At 41.9% G+C, this 17,594-nt stretch overlaps 1 protein-coding gene across 1 annotated transcript in view; it reads left to right on the forward strand.

The window, feature by feature from the left end:
- The window catches only part of CAT (catalase), a 39,449-nt gene that overhangs the window by 5,444 nt on the left and 16,411 nt on the right, over positions 1 to 17,594 (forward strand). The window contains exons 2-6 of the mRNA XM_019551931.1: positions 4,884 to 5,055; positions 7,882 to 7,992; positions 10,421 to 10,551; positions 11,634 to 11,738; positions 12,518 to 12,643. Of these exons, the coding sequence (XP_019407476.1) occupies positions 4,884 to 5,055; positions 7,882 to 7,992; positions 10,421 to 10,551; positions 11,634 to 11,738; positions 12,518 to 12,643 (645 nt within the window). The remainder of the gene's footprint in view (positions 1 to 4,883; positions 5,056 to 7,881; positions 7,993 to 10,420; positions 10,552 to 11,633; positions 11,739 to 12,517; positions 12,644 to 17,594) is intronic.

Here is a 17,594-nt window from a genome sequence, read left to right on the forward strand (position 1 = left end):
CAGTCTGCCAGCGGAGGTGGTTCAACCGCCTACATTGAACACCTTCAAGAGTAAATTGGATGCTTATCTTGCTGGGATCCTATGACCCCAGCTGACTTCCTGCCCTTTGGGCAGGGGGCTGGACTCAATTATCTCCCGAGGTCCCTTCCAGCCCTAATGTCTATGAAATCTATGAAATTACTAGGTTAATATTCTAACAGAGTCTGTTAGAGGTAACTTAAAGATTCATATCCATCTTGGACTAGGAAACTACCAGATGTTACCATATCAAAATTGGATTGTCCAGCCCAATTTTTGAGAGCCATCCGTGGCACAGTTATTTGAATGCTTTGTTCTATCACTGTTCAAGTTGTGGCATGTATGACTCTACTCTGCATCCCCCCAAAGAGTCCTGTTCCATGTGTGAATGTGATATACAAACACCAGACTCAAGTTGTTCCCAAAGAATAAAGGCCTACCTAGAAATCAAGAGGTGGATCAGCAGTCCTCATGAACTTTTAGTTTACAGCTATATTCCTTCTCTGTCTGTTTCACAGAATCATAATGTTGTTTTTAATAAAAGAGAATTAATCTAATATCATGGCCCATGGAAGTCTCCACAAAAGAGCACAAAGATAAAGTAATAAGAACCTTGTAAAGGAGTACGGTCTTTATTCAAAATGTGGATGCATGTTATCAAATACTATCTTTCATTTGACTGTTAATGTATTTTTGAATGATGAAAAGATATATTGCATTGCTCACTTCAGTTTCTGTCATTCAGAACGAGAAGTAAGCATAGGTATGACTCATTGTTTTTCTCCAGTCTTGTGACTTTGTATTTGAAAAAACCCTTGGAGCTAGTCCTACACAGCATAGATTCCCATGAACTTTGAATGGAAATTTTGCCTGCATAGAATGGCAGAATCAGAACCATTACATTAAAAAATATGTAGTTATTAATAAGTATGTCAGGAGACCTGAAATGCTCAAGCACAGTGAGGCAGATTTCCTTGCCAAGAATTAAATACTTACAGGATGCATTTACATGTTCATTAATATACTTGTGCGTATTAAATTTAGTGCCTCTAATGTGAGGGCACTTTCATATGCATTCTGGACGTGGGTAATGCTGCACTTTAGAGCAGCTCAGAGAGCTCCTCTAATTAAAGCACAGCAGCAATGTCTCCTGTACCACTGTCCCTGTGCTTAAAAATGGCAGCAGGGGTGCTTGAATTAAAGCTTGTTTGATGCTGATACATGAGGCATGGGAGGCTGCTGGAGCACGGTAATTACTATGCACTGTAATTACAGCGTGTCAGGGCAGCCTCCATGTTTGTGTACAGGCACCCAGAGGCAATGGTGATGTGTAGGGGGCGTACGTGCACCTCCTGAGAGTGCCGGTGCACCCCCTGGCTGGCCACGCTCACTGCTTAGGCAACAGAAGGGGGATTGGGGGGGCAGGCGGGAGTGCCAGTAACACCCCCCTGCAAGCACTAGCCGGGGAGTGGGAGCACTGTGACACTCCCAGAAGTGGCCGCAGTGATTGGACGCGCGTGGGGGATCCCTGTCATTTCCCCCCCCTCCCCAACCCTTTCCCTGGTCGGTGCAGTCCCTGGAGGGATACCCCCCCCAGTTGCTGGCTGGTTGCTGGTGGGGAGCACATGGCTGCCCTGACTAAGGCAGCACCAGTCGCTCATGCCCAGAGGTACTAAATAAATGCACATTAGGCTGCCCTAATGCACAGTAACAAAAACGCACACAGTGCTATATGATTGTCAGCACCACAACTGAAAGAGACCTGGGAGTTGTGACAGATCACAGAATGAACTTGAGCCACCAATGCAATGACATACATTGGTAGACTCACTCTGCCAGCTATCTCGGCATGGATGGAGAAATCTGCTTCAGCTGCCTTAAGAGTGAGCAGACTAATATGTGTATTAAAATGTGGTGTGGAAAGAAGAGTATTTCCTTTCAACACCTTGTTCTGTTCTTCTGAACAGCTTATTAACTCAAGTATTAAAAATCTAGAGTTTTGGAGGGCTGCCCTTTTGGCTCAGAGTTTAAACAAATAAAAATATTAAATGAACACTAGCATGCTCTTTGCAGCTTAGGTCACTGCCACCCTTCCAATGACTTTAACAAGTCTAGTTGTGCCTCTTCTGTTACATGAGGGCTGAAGACTTATTGCTAAAGATCTGCAGACAGAAGGAAGCAGAAAAATCTGCAGATCTCTAACAGTACAGGAGAGGACAGTTTCGGGAAAGCCTAAATAAGTGTTTGCTGTATAATAGGTGTCCTGCTTAGAACTAAGGAAAGGGTGTCAGTCTGATCCATGGAGGAAATATCGGGGGCAGGGAAAGATTTTTTTTGCATGAACAAGTATAGAGATGATTTTCCAGATACATTAGATTTTTTCATATCTGCAAGTTGACTCTAAATAACTAAGAACTTAACTATCCTGAAGGCAAGTACCATTTTACCAGTAGATCTACGCAGTCTTTTAAAGAAGAAAACCTTTTATCGAAATAGCTTGTAATATAACATTTACCTGAAGGATCTCTAAGATGATTCCTATACAGACTTTTTCACTTAAAGAAACTAGTGTCCCGGTAAAATATACCCAACAAAATCCTGTCAAGGAGCTATTCATGATGTCCTGTTACCTGACTTACCTGGAAGGACTGCATTTTGAAGATAAGGAAATATTAAATTTATTTTAAGTGAGCATTATAATATTTACCCATTAGTCTGGTCATCAAAAAACTCTCAAATTAGAAGTGTCACTGTCCTGAAAAAATTGCAGCAAGTTCCGCAACCATTATTACCATCTGAAGTGGTCTGCAGAGCAATGAAGAGGAGAAAATCTTGTGTGCAGTTATGCAAGAGGTTTTTGTGCTCAAGTGGGTGGAGTTGTGACTGCTTAAGGGGCTTTGAAATTTTTAATGGAGCATTGTGGCTGTTGTTTTGGTGTTTACAGATGGTTCTAATGAAAAGTGGTCTTTATGTATTGAAAGAAAGGCAAATAATTGCACTTGCGTCAATAAATGTTTAAATTTAACTACCCATTCACTCCCATAGACCAACCATTTCAGCCTGTTTTGAGAACATAGGAAAGCTGTGTTTGAGAACATGAAATCACTTAAGTCTTTAGATGGAAAAATGGATTTAAAACAGTTTTTCCAAGTAGCAGCCCCTGAGAGGTTAACCAGGCTCCTGATCCAGGCGCCTTCTCATAGATTGTAGAGTTGAAAGGGACCCCAGAGGATCATCATGTCTGACCCCCTGCCCCAGGCAGGAAAGAGGACCAAGGTGCCTATCTAGCCTCCTCTTGAAGGAGGCTAGATAGCCATCCTCCTGCTCCTGAAGGAGGCTAGATAACCCTCCTTTTCAAGGACGGCTACAGTACTAGCCATTTCCTGCCTGCGTTGGTTATTAGTGCCCTAATGCAGGAGGAGTGTGCATGGGGCAGATAACTGGCCACTCCTGTCATGAGACCAGTGCCTGTGTTGCAGCACTTCCAAGTGTGCCAGAAAACCTTTTTTGAGAATCAAAGGTCTACAGGAAAGCATTTAAGCAAAATAGACTGTAGGTAGTTCCTAGTTGGGTGACGGCAGTTGAGAGAGTGTAATAATTTACCTGCCTCTGAATGCTAGAGCTTTCAGTTACTAAGTCCAGTCTATATTAAAAAAAAAACAAAACCCAAAAACAAAACCTGGACTTTTTATTGAAATTGGATTTTTTTAAATTTTTTTAAATTTTTTTTTTATTAGGATGCTTTTCTTTGAAAAAGTAAACCTATATAAAATAGTTCTAATTTAAGATATGGTAAAGCTCAAAGATAGAGATTATTAGCCCACAGTGGGAACTGCCTCTGCCGGACACAGATCAGGGGGCACGTGTCCCCCCAAATGTAGGGCAGTGTGGGTAACTGCAGCAGTGGTAAGAGGGAGCAGGGGCAGGGCGAGACAGAGATGTGAGTGGCTTCTCGGGGGGTACACACCCTGGGAGGGTATGGGGGGGCACATACCCCTGGTGTTGGGTGGGGTGGGCTGCAGCTGCTGGCTGGGGCTGGGCTGTTCCTGACAGAAGCTGGGGTTGTACTGGGGCTGCGGTGGTGCTGGAAGGCGGGGTTGGAGGGGCTACATGACCCCTTCTCCCACAGAATTACCTGCTGGGTAGGCTTGCCCCCAGATAATTTTTTTATCCCTCTGCCTTGATCTGCCCCCTCCCCACACACTTACCTGCTGGGCGGGGTGGCGGCACAGGTTAGATCTCAGGATCCTTTTAAATTCCAAATGTGATCTCTGACTTAAGGTTAGAGACTGTAGGTCTACAAGATCCCATTAAGTATCTCTGTGAAGTTTGCTTTAGTTCTCAAACTGTTGATTTGTGTCTCCAGAGATAACATCCTTGTTAACAGCAGTATATAGAGATGAGAGATAATAGACCTAATTTACCTACCCATCAGCCCTATGGTCTCTCTGCAAGTTTGTGTATACAGTCAAGCCCTTACCTTTCCCTGAAAGTGCAGTTTCAAGAAGTTAAATGAATGAAGGATATCAAACAACAAGAATGCACTTTTTTGTAGAAAACAATGATTAAGTTGCGATTTAAGTAAAATCCACCCTGTTTAAAATACTACTGTTAGTCTTAAATATTAGCACACGTTTTGAAAGTTGGTCATTCTCTCCCCCTCCACAATAACCTTTCTGATGAAGTAATCCATTCTGATACAGTTGCTTCAGGTTCAGGAGGCATGTTACTCTAGACGTCTCTGATTAATCTGGCATATCTTTTATTATTTACTGAATCATATTATTTGATTAACTGCTTAAGGCTTAGAAGAGTCTATCTCCATCACCGTAATTTGAAAGGGTTTTTTGTTTGTTTTTGTTTAGAAGCCAGATGCTTTGACTACTGGTGCTGGGATCCCAGTAGGGGATAAACTTAACCTCATGACAGCAGGACCAAGGGGACCTCTTCTGGTTCAAGATGTGGTTTTCACTGATGAGATGGCTCATTTCGACAGAGAGAGGATTCCTGAAAGAGTTGTGCATGCAAAAGGAGCAGGTGGGTTTAACACACACTTTTTGTTCTTTACTTGTATTAATCAACTAGAGAAAACAAATGACTTAAGTCTGTAATGAAGAATCCCTGTAAGCAAATGGTGACGAGTTTGAGCTTCATCTCTCCTTCTTCCATCTTTAAGAGCAAAAGTTATGGAAATGTGGTAGAAAATTTTGAGAGAAATATTCCTAGTCACATATGTAAAACTTGAAGTGTTGATGACACTCAATTTTGTTTTGACATAATTTCATTACAGATATGAACACTGAGTTAGATTCTATCTAACTTATAAATCTGATAATATAACCTTGTAGTTTGTGTCATGTAGAGCAGCCCTCAGGATAAGTAACCATCAATTTAAAAAAAGTTCCAGAGGAAATATAGTTTATATACAAAACTTGATTAATATTTTAAATACTTTATTCCATGATATATACTTCAGAGGAAAAACTCAATCATCTATATTTCTGTAGTTATTTTTATACCTTACATATAGGAAGAGATCTGTCTTTTTGTCAATTCAGGATGGCCCCTCATGCTTTGTATAGCATGCCTGTAAGAGTCTGCAGTTCTTTTGTACCTTGATAGATTAGACCTCCATCTAGAGGCAGACAGGCACAGTAGTAATTGGAGATGGGTCAAAACTTTTTTATAGGGTGTGAGAGAGAATCTCTGGTCTAGGGGGAAATGAAAACAACATTATTCTTCCCACTTGACAGACAGGTAAACTATCTATTGCATCATGAAGAAGGGCGAAAGGTGCTCTATTTGTACCAAGCAGCTAGGTGTAGTTTTAAATGGACAAGTGTTTAGTCAGTCAGGTGGAAGAAGAGAAGAAGTAGGTGAAATCTTGGGAAGGGCATCCAAAGAAGTTCCTGTGCAAGTTAGAAGGGCCTGTAGTGCTACTGGGAATATTTAGCTACTTACAGGAAAAAAATAAAAATTGCTTTATTATATTTGCTACATGTAATAAAATATCAAATGCCACATTTTAAAAATAATGTAGGCTATTCTGTAACCATACTGCATCTTATATGATTAAGTTCTATTTAAAATCAAATGCATTTAACATCTTGATTTATTGGAAGGCATGCATTTGATGTTGGAGTATATGAATTTTTGTCTGTTGCATTATGACATGGCAATTTAAAAATACCCTAGAGATCCGCATTTTATTAAGCTCTTTTTCGCTTTGTAGACCAAAACCTTCACTGAATTTTTGCTAGCTTGTGTCCCATGTGTAGATGTGCAAGTTTGACATAACTGGGGAAAAATTAAACTTAAGTTACATTCATTATTTTTACACCACTTACTCACACAGCTGTCTGTCTCCTTAGGAACATAGTTGCCAACTACCTGATATTACTTACAGCTGCAATGTATTAGGTAGAAAGCATTTAATAATAAAACCACTTTAATTTATAATCCCCGCTCTTCATAAATCGGTAAGTAAGAAAAAAAAAAAAGGGGGTTAGATGGACTACATAGCATAAAGAAAAACAGAAACATCATTTAAACCCCAAGAAAAACTCCATCAAGTCAGATTAATCATGGGTTTGTAATTAAGACCTCTTAAAAAGAAATTTCCTTTGAATTGTTTTTGCTTTGAACAGTGCTTCCTAGTTGCAATCATTCTTTTTCCTTGCTTCGTAAAAAATATGAAGACATGAGCTTACTAACATAAGCATGCGGTATTACTGAAACTGAGATAGCTACAGGCTATGTTTCTTTGTAAATCAAGGCTTTGCTCTTCCCATGGCGAAAGTACATACCACTCTTGAATAGAGGACTTAACTTAATTCCAGTTAAGAAATAGGGAGGAGAAGCAAGAAAAGTGAAACTTTAACTGTACTTGGCTTACTACACAGCATGTCCCGCATCCTGAAGAAAAGATCACATCTATCACATTAGTGTTTTGAGTGGGCCTTGATATATTTATACATCTATGTTCCAGCTATCTACGTATGCCTTGGAATATTTTCCCTACCTTTCCCATCAGCCATTTCCTGTCAAACCTGCAAAGTTGTGTCAAAGATCTACTCAAGCTACAAAACACTATACAAATGTCTTAATCATCTTTGTCAGAAAGCATACAAATAGCAAATATAAAACTAAAATGCCACATTCAAATTGGGTCACATATTCAAAAAGTACATTAGAAAATGCCACATATCCAAACAGTACCCACAACATATCAGTCCTGTTGAATACTAAACCAACTTGAGATATTATGTTCCAGCTCATTTTAAGTATTAAGGATTCTTGATAGCCCTGTGGTGACCAGTCGTGGTCTTGGGATAAATTCTCAGAAATCTGTTGCTCACAGTAGCATGGGGTCCTCAATGTGCATGTGTTTTTTCCCTCCCCCTGGGCACTGTCATGCTCCAGTGAACTCCTGTAGACAAAGGTACAATAAGTTAGGGGTATGCCATATCTACATTGCATCTGAGCTTTAGAAACCACTGTTTTTTTTGAGGATTGTGCAGTAATCTAATTAGAAAGTGTAGTGCCAGAACCTAGCCCAGTTGAAATGGGGGGGGAAAAAAAATCACATCATAAGTTGGAGTGGTAGAGTGAAGGAATACTGCAAAAGAAGTCGAGTATCTAGTAGCCAAAGGCTGAGGTGAAGACATGCTAGTGGTGACTCAAGGTAGAAAAGGAGATCATAAAAATTTTTTTCAGCTGCTAGAATTAGCCTTTTCCTCAGCTCTCCTTCAGCTCCTACTTTGGCAGTGGCGTTTGATATTGGCAAAGGCATTTGATCCCTTTCTTCATTCAACACTGTTCATCCAGTCATGTATAAAAGCTTTTTTTTTTCCTCTCCCACAGGTGCCTTTGGCTATTTTGAGGTGACTCATGATATTACCAAATATTGTAAGGCGAAGGTGTTTGAGCACATTGGAAAAAGAACTCCACTTGCTATTCGATTCTCTACTGTTGGTAAGACTGTGTAATTAGCGTGTTTTTGAATATCTGATCTCCATTAAAAAAATTGTAGAACCATATGACAAATTTATTATGTACTTTTGACTTTGTCCTCTGCTAAATAATTTCTCTGATCTTTTTCATTCCTTTAAAATTCTAAAACCCTGAGTAATGTTTAGCAGCTACCACTTACCTGAACTGCAGCCTACTACAGATATTTTTTTGTGGAAGTATGAAATGAAGGGTGGTCTTCCGTGGAAAACTCAGTTCTGTTCATAGATGTAGAGTCGGAAGGGACTTAAGTAGATCATCAAGTTCGACCACCTGCCCTGGGCAGGAGAGAATACTGGGCTCATATGACCCCAGCTAGGTAATTATCAAGCCTCCTCTTAAAGACCTTCAAGGTAGGAGCCAGCACCACTTCCCTTGGAAGTTGGTTCCAGATCCTAGCCACCCTGACTGTGAAGTAGTGCCTTCTAATGTCCAGTCTGAACCTACTCTCAAATAACTTATGGCCATTATTTCTTGTTACTCCGGGAGGTGCTCGGGGGGAACAGGGTCTTTCCCATTCCCCGCTGGTCCCCCCTGGTAAGTTTATAGATGGCTACCAGGTCCCCTCTCAACCTTCTCTTGGACACTTGAACCATAAAGAAGTTTTTCCTTGTGTCCCATCTAAAGTAATCCTCTAGCAATTGATGACCATTATTACTTGTCTTCCCCTGGGGTGCCTTGATGAACAGATGCTCCCCCAGACCCTGATGTGTGTCACAGGCCAGCTGGGCACTGTGAGTGTATCAGTTTAGTTGCAGGCTGACTGGGTGCTGCAACTGTATCAGCCACTGAGCTGTTTGGTTCAGGATTGAGGAGGCAGAGTTGGGAGTGAAGCAAAGGCAAATTTATTATAGCTTACACACACAACAGTTAACAGAAGGATAAATGCAGTAAGCAGATAATGCAATATTAAAGAGCTAATGGTAAATAGTAACAACAGATAGATGAATCGATTCTGTCGCAGGCCAACTGGCATTACGAGGGTATCAGCCACTAGGCTGTTCAAAACAATAGATAGACAGACATGGGTTGGCAACTTATCGATAGTCCCTTGATGTCAGGTGCGTGGCAAGTGATCTCAGCAAAGTCGGACGTCCCCAATCGACGCTGTCGGAGGGATTACCGGGGAAGTTCCCTTGATCAGAATCCGATCCTCACTCACACCAGGAGTCCAGAGTCCGGGCTTGGAATAGTAATGACCATTCTGTTCCATCCTTCCTTCTGGTCACCTGACGCACATGCTTTTTATACCAGCTCTTCATTTTAAGAAATAGGTTATGTACAGTTTGATAAGATACAAAGAGCTTTTGGGAATACCTGATCATCATAAAATGGATTATTACAGTTGTCTGAATAGGAGGCTACTACAGAGACTACATTGTGAGAAGTACTATAAGTCTTTTATGCTAGATAACTAGACCATTTTGAAATCAACACTCCTGTGACTTAGCGTTAACTGTTTGTCTCTGAAACAGTTAATTTTTCTGTACCATCCAGCTCAATGCTAGTAACAGATCATAATTTTCCATTTTTATTCCAGTTTACCTGAGCAGCAGTGATAGAGGACTAGTTCAGAGTTTGTTTATAGTCTGTTGATGTAAAGACAAGATCACAGCTTCATTAGTGTGATCCATCACCATTCAGTTTCCAGCAGAGAATACCAGTGAAGAAGGGAGTGTCTTGCCAACTATTGCCTCTGTTGCATCTGTTACCAGTACTACCCACCTGTTGGGAATGTCCCAAGGGAGAGAGGAGTTGGATCAGAGCTGCACTACCAGCTACACTACACTACAAGTTCTTCATTAGCCTAACATTTCTAGGGACTTAGTATTATTGGCATAAGTTAGATCAACTCCTTTCCTGGGTTAAGTTCAGATAGCATAGGCTTATGGACCTGTAGCTAGATTTCCAGTTGTCCTCCCCACCCCCCGCTTCACCTCTGCTGACCAGAGAGATTCTATGGATAGACTATCCTAAGAGGATAAATAAACAGGAATGCAGATCTTGCTGCAAAGTTGACAGCCGTTTAATTCATTCTGTTGAGCAGAGGAGATCCTGTCCACACTTAAAGCAGTTCTGATGTTCAGGTCTTTTAAGAGATTGGCTTCTAATAATGCAAGTTATTTGGTACTGTAAGAATTATCCATGGAACTGCAATGTGAGGGTTTACTTTGTGCCAGCAGTCCACGATCAAGTACAAACATGCTTGAAATGGTGCTGAAAATATACTAAAATTGTCCATTGTGGATCAGGTTGTAAATAATAAATGCCTAAAAATACTTAAGTAGTAAATGTGGTCTCCTGCCTTTCTGATTATCTTAATGCTAGACTTGTGGGAACATGCATTTCTCTCTTGATATTTATATATAAGTTATTAAAATGCTTCTTCTAGCTGGAGAATCAGGTTCAGCAGACACAGTTCGTGACCCTCGAGGCTTTGCAATGAAATTCTATACAGAAGATGGGAACTGGGATCTAGTAGGAAACAACACTCCCATTTTCTTTGTCCGAGATGCAATGTTGGTGAGTGCAAACTATGGGTTGCAGCAGTTTGAGAAAGTGATGAAAACAAACTAGGGTCAGTGCCAATAGTGAAGAAGTGGTATAGAGAAGCATAAAATACAAACTAATTGTATTTTATCCATCATTGAATTACTGTTCATTTTTCAGTTCCAGTTGTTTTTGATTGAAAATGAAGTTAATGTTTTTGAAAGCAGATGTATGGCTGTGTGCCATTGAACAGCAAACCAAAATCAGAATAAGTAGTAAACCTGTTTCAGTGTTTTTACGTAGGTTGGTATATGCTGTGTTTTTACCTCTTGTGACCATTTTAATCAGTTTTGGGTCTTTGAACTTGAGGATTATTTCTAAAATGTTCACTTTTTAAAAGTTGTTATAACTTGCTTTTAGTATCAAAACAGGAATTTAGACCTTGCTTATCACTCATCATCCATTTCTGTTAACATGATAAAATGGTGGATTTGGTAGTGCTTGTGGGTTTGCTAAATTGATACTGTAACAACAAATAAAGTAGAGGCCTATATTTGACTTAGCTGTTTCAAGTTACTTTAAGATATTTCAGGTACTTACCTAATCTGTCTTTGTTTCAGTCAGGGTTAAAGACTGATATTAGTCTGTCATGCAAATAGATATATAGAGTTGAGATCATGTAAATATCTTTATCAGTTTAATTTTAAGGTGCCCTGTGGTTTTGTTTTATTTTGTTTTTTTATTTTTGTTAGTTTCCTTCTTGCAATATCATGGGGCAAATTAAATACAATCTTACCACAGTAAGAGTAAACAGAGCCCCAGCTGTTTGTGGGTTAGATCAAATGGCTCCACAGGCCTGATCTGGCTAATGGGCTGTAGGTTACCAACTCCCAGTTTGAAATGTACTAAAAAATTAAACAGACCACATCTTACTGAAACTGACATATATTCAGATAGAATTGCAATCTATTTTCTTGAAATGCAGTTAAAGAATTTACAAATGGACTTTCAGAATAATTGTAGAAAACAATTGAAAGTAATTGAAGAATTGACATACTTCAAAAGAAGCTTCAGTTCCATTATATTCATCATACTTTTTTTTTAATTTGAATTAGTTTCCATCCTTTATCCATAGTCAAAAGAGGAACCCTCAGACTCATTTGAAGGATCCAGACATGATGTGGGACTTCTGGAGCCTTCGTCCTGAAAGCCTGCACCAGGTGGGTCCTTTTTTAACTCAATTTATTCTTGCATTAATACATTATATTAATATGTTAGTGTGAATTGTACAGTTGGAAAACTGATAAAAAGTAAACATTAAAAATGTATCTATATAGCCAATGTTGCAAAGCCTTGCTTAATAACTTTAAGAAAAAAATGTCTTTGGGGGATATGTTCACACTTAATTCAAGGACAAAAGGCATTTTCCATAGTTATTAAATGATGCACATGGTGGTATCTCTTGTCTTTTAATAAAAGCAGTTTGCTCAGGATATAAAACTTTTAATTTTTATAAGCTCGAAGTAAATGGATTACTAGAAAAGCCATTACCTTTTCTCTAAAATTAATAAAGTAGCATCTGATGAAGTGGGTTGTTGCCTATGAAATCTCTTGCCTCTCTGAACCAGTTAAGGTCCCAGCCTGCCCTACCTTCTGCTCTAAAATTAAATAGGACTAACTAACTTATCCCTATTAGAACGTCATTGCAATGTAACACTACTTCATTCATTACTTCAAGCAGATTTAGTACATCAACATGTGCAACACCTTGAAGGACCCAGTTATCAAAGCAGTTCTTAGAGTGTTAGAAATCTTCAAACACTCAAGCTCAAAATCAATAAAGCTGGTCTTGATACACAGGCCTCTATTATGGTTTGCAGCATGAAGACCATTTCTGCTGATGCTGTTTGATTTAATAAAGAATGAAAGTGCTTTATACGTTCATTAATTCTTTTATATTAGGGCAGTTTTCTAATATTGACTCTGCCTTTTTCTGTAGGTATCTTTCTTGTTCAGTGATCGTGGTATTCCAGATGGATTTCGCCATATGAATGGATATGGGTCACACACTTTTAAAATGATTAATGCTAATGGAAGAGCAATTTACTGCAAATTCCATGCTAAGGTATTGGTTTTAAATACAACTACTTAGTCTATAGTTTAGCTCTTATCCAGAATGATGTATATCTAAGAATGCTACAGGAGCAAATGTTTTATAATGGTTTCTTCAGAATGTTTATGCAAGTATCAATAAGTCATGGAAATATCATGTACTCTTGCAGTTCTCATTCAGGAAAAGTCTTAGGGGTATTGATATATATTTTGATCTGAGAGACTAGCTGATGTAGATTCAAAGGACAACCACTGCAAATGTTCAACAATTGCGAGATCCACAAAGGTGTTCCCTCTGATTTACAGGCACTTTTTTCTACAAGGACCTCATTATATTATCTCTTTAAAGGAACAGATGTGATTTCCCATGTTAGTCTTTGCATGATATCTAACAAAGTTGGTTCTTGCCAATGAAAGCTTATACTTCTTTGAATCAGTTTTTAAGGCTGGAAGTAGTTGTTGCTTTTGTGTCACCATAACACTTTTAAGGTGGTAAAGGCCAAACAAACAGATATCTGCATCCTTTGTTGTGCCACAAATGCTCCAAATTTGTGACTGTGACATAGATAGTATAAAACTATAAGTCTTTTGCAGTAGAATTCCATTTATATTATGGCAAGAGAGTGCAGGCAGCTTGGAGTTGCTTATGCTCTCTAGCCATCCCACTCTTGGGACTTCAGGTTCCCAATCCTGAACGCTTCTAGGATTCCTATTCCCAGGGCATGCAGGATTAGGCTTCCAAACCCCAGGAGTACTTGCCCAGCTTCTCCCATTTGCAGAGGTTTGCTCCAAGTTAAGGGTGCAGCAGCACAATATGCACACCCAGAGAATCCTCTGCCAGGATGCCAGGCAGTTTCCAGGGCTTACATTTGCAAGTAGGAAACCTGGGGTTCCCTTATTTGCAGTTTTCCTGCAGGATTGGATCCCTGAAATGCTGGGAGCTGGAGGGACCTGATTCTTCAGGAAAACAAGTGATGTCTGTGTGTCCCAATGAAGTGGATCAGCTGTGCTGGAACACAGCTTGTTACCCCTGTTCTGGGAAGCAGGGCAATGCAGGGTACTTACCGGCACCCCTGAATGATGCACATAGAGAACAGCGGGAGGAACCCGCGTGGCTCATGAGCCAACTTATGTACAGCTGCGGCTAGCCGGTGATGTCAGCACCAGATGCCGGCCGGCAAAGTTAAAAATGGCGGCTGCTGCAGGAGAGGGGGCAGATAGCCCAGAGAGAGAGCTCCTGCAAGCAACTCCTGAAGGGCAAGGTCTGCTGCAGCTAACATCGCTGGAGGAGCAAGCCTCACTGCTGCATCCGCCGCCGGAAGAGTGAGCAGGGCTGCTGCGGACACCGTCGGGGAAGCGAGCAGTACGGCTGCGAATGCTGCCTGAGGAACGAGCCACGCTGCAGCCGACACCACTGGAGGAGCGAGCCTCGGAAGAGGAACCAGAGGAGGCTGGTGAGCTGGAACCTGGGCTGTGGGAGAGAGAGGCACCCCATCGAGATCCCTCACCAGGCACCGCTGAAGTGAGTACTGACATGAAGGGGGAGGAGCGGAGGCGTCTACACGGAAGCCTCAAGACAAGGGTGGAGTGGTGGGCTGGTGGGGCGAAGGACGGCACGTCGGTGGACAAACACCTGAGACAACCCAGATGAGGGGTTGGGGTGAGACGGGGTCATCGAGGCCCCGGAAGGCTAGTGGAGCTGACCTGAACTCTGAGGCCAAGCAAAAGGAGATTCATGGGATGTGGTGAAGGTGCAGTGAGTCTTGGCAGCTGCAGGCGAAGTTCCCCGAGGAGGGGGAGTCTAGGGTGAGGGCACTTAGGATATGGGCATAGGGAAGCTAGGAGGCAGTTCCTGGGAGTAAGCGTCCCGTGGGGCAGGATTAGGAGGGAGACTGGGCTGGGGGCTCAGCCCACCCAACATCACGTCAGTGTGCAAGTTGGGTGGGCGTGATCTGTCGGAGGACGTCATCAAGGTGACCAGCAAGGTGGCGTGAGGCCGGGGTGTAGGGGTGGTGGAGCCCTGTGAACAGCTGCCGGGCTGGACCCGGGTATCGAGAAACCTGCCAGGCACCCCGCCCATTGCGGAACAACAAGACGTGGCAGGCGAGTCCAGGGTCTACTGCATGGGAGGATAGAACTACGTCGAGGTTACTGAGGGTCCAGAAGAGGCATAAGATCCGAAGAGAGGTCTGAGCCACCGCCCAGTGGCTAGAGACGGTCCAGCGGCCATAACCTCTGATCTTTTTCATTTGGTAATATCTATTTATAGCCTAACCCTTCACTTTGTAGGATTCAAATGGTGCTTGTACAGTGAGCTTTCAGAACCTTCTAGCAAAAGTGTCAGCAGCCTGTATCCGGCCCACAGAGCTGAGGTTTTGGCAATGGGCAGATTCATGTGTCCATGCTGCACTACAGCCAGGAAGCTGGGTCACCTGGAGAAATGATGGAAGAGGTGACTGGGTCCTAGTGTTGGCCCATCTCAGACCTGAGCTGTTAGAAAGTGGTGCTGATCACTGTTCTAGAAAGTTAGGTTCACTGAACCAGTTTTGGCTCTGCCCCGCTGACACTAAATGATATGGGCACAAGGTGTAATAAAGGGGGAACCATTCCAACCATCCTTCTTGTCACTAGTCAGTGCAGTGCAGGTACTCTTAGTTCTGTACATGTTTAACCTGGCTGTACATTTTTCCTAAATACCCTTCATATATTTTTTTTAAGCCTTAAGCATTCTTTTTATGTGATGAATACAGATGCTAGGGTTGGAAGGGACCTCAACAGATTACGACTGACCTTCTGCCTAGGCAGGAAAGAGTGTGAGGGTCAGGTAACCCCAGCCAGATGCCTGTCCAGCCTTCTCTTAAAGACTCCCAGGGTAGGGGAGAGCACCACCTCCCTTGGAAGCCCATTCCAAATTTTGGCTACCCTCAATGTGAAGAAGTTCTAGAATTATGAATTTAGAACATGTTAGAATTTTTATGGCACCTTAGTTTAATGTGTGTGATGCACACAGTTGCATAGTTTGCACAGGGTTCAGCTGAGAGGGATTTAGTAGGGGCAGCTCTTGACCAGCACTTTTCTTGGTTCTGATGCTCACTTCTAGGTTTTTTTGTTTGTTTTGCTTTGTGGAACCCTGTGCTCTGGCTGGGTATGAGGTATGTTGAACTTTCACAGTTAAGTTATGTATGAAGACTGTCAGGCAAGCTTTTAGGCTGTCCTAGTACTGAATCTAGTACAGCAAAACTCTGAGTTCCATTGCTGGAATTCCATAAGGTCTGAATTGGCTAGTTTTGACTCCTAAAGTCTCTACCTCCACCTTCTAAGATCACTTAAGCCAGGAGGCTAAACAATCCTTGGACCTCCTTCTGTCTTTGAGGTAACTGAACCTTTCTTTCCATGCTTTGAAACGCAAAGAAATGAGAAGACTGGTCTTCAGCACTGAGAGCCATTTCCAAATTTAAAAATACAGTCTTCAGAAACATACCTAAAATCCAAGTTTTTCAGCACCAAAGACGCACTCGCACTCACACATTCTATAAAGGAGGCTGGTGGTCTGGTGTAAAACAACTCCAGTTTTTAGGAAAACTCAGTGACTCCTGCTTCATTCATGGCCTTTTTGTGCTGACGGAATAGTTTAAAACAGCTTTGGCAAAATATCACATTTTCTTACTAGTATCATTGGTACTTGGAGGAGAAGACAATTGGGAACAGCTATCTTGGATTCACCAAGGGCAAATCATGCCTGACCAACCTGATCACCTCCTATGATGAGATGACTGCCTCTTTGGATGTAGAGAGACCAGAGGACATGCTAAAAATCAAGATATACCAAGACGAGGTTCTTTGGGTAAATCTGATATCTTTCATTAGACCAACTCTTATAATTGGACAAATTCTTCTTGGCAAGCTTTCGAGCACAAACTCAATTCTTCAGATGCTTCCTCAGCAGATGAGGGTGTTTGTGCCTGGAAGCTTGCTAAGAAGAATTTTTCCAGCTATTTGAGTTGGGTTAATGAAAGATATCAGATTTACCCAAAGGACTTTTGTCTGCCTATGTCCTTAGACCAATACAGCTACAATCTACACCCCTGAAACATGGATTGATTTTAACACAGCTTTTGATATGGTCTCCCTTAGCATTCTCACAGGCAAGCTAAGGAAGTATGGACTGGATGAATGGACTGTAAAGTGGTTAGAAAACTAGCTGGATCATCATGCTCAGAGGGTAGTAGTCAATGGCTCGATGTCTAGTTGGCAGCTGGTATCAAGTAGAGTGCCCCAGAGGTTGGTCCTGCGGCTTGTTTTGTTCAATCTCTGCATCAATGTCCTGGAAGATGGCATAGAGTGCACCCTCAGCAAGTTTGCAGATAACAGCAAGCTGGTGGGAGTAGCGAATGTGCTTGGGGGTAGGGCTAGAGTTCAGAGACACCTTGACAAATTGGACCAAAAGAAATCTCATGAGGTTCAATAAGGACACGTGCAGAGTCCCGCACTTAGGATGGAGTAGTTCCATGCACCAGGACAGACTGGGGTCTGACTGGCTGGGCAGCAACTTTTGCAGAAAAGGACCCGGGGGGTTACAATGGACAATAAGCTGAATGAGCCAACACTGCGCCCTTGTTGCCAAGAAGGCTAACAGCATACTAGGCTGCATTGGGAGGAGTGTTGCCAGCAGATCGAGGGAAGTGATTATTCCCCTCTATTTGGTACTGGTGAGGCCACATCTGGAGTACTGTGTCCAGTTTTGGGACCTCCACTACAGAAAGGATCTGGACAAATTGGAGAGAGTTCAATGGAGAGCAGGGCACATGATTTATGAGAGAGGCTGAGGGAGCTGGGCTTTTTTAATCTAGAGAACAAGACCGAGAGGGGATTTAATAGCAGCCTTTAACTACCTGAAAAGGGTGGTTTGAAAGAGGATGGAGCAGCTAGACTGTTCTCCATGTTGGCAGATGACGGAACAAAGA

This window comes from Crocodylus porosus, unplaced genomic scaffold, assembly GCF_001723895.1.
Source record: "Crocodylus porosus isolate Cpor-Errol unplaced genomic scaffold, CroPor_comp1, whole genome shotgun sequence".
In the NCBI taxonomy this organism is placed as follows: domain Eukaryota; kingdom Metazoa; phylum Chordata; order Crocodylia; family Crocodylidae; genus Crocodylus; species Crocodylus porosus.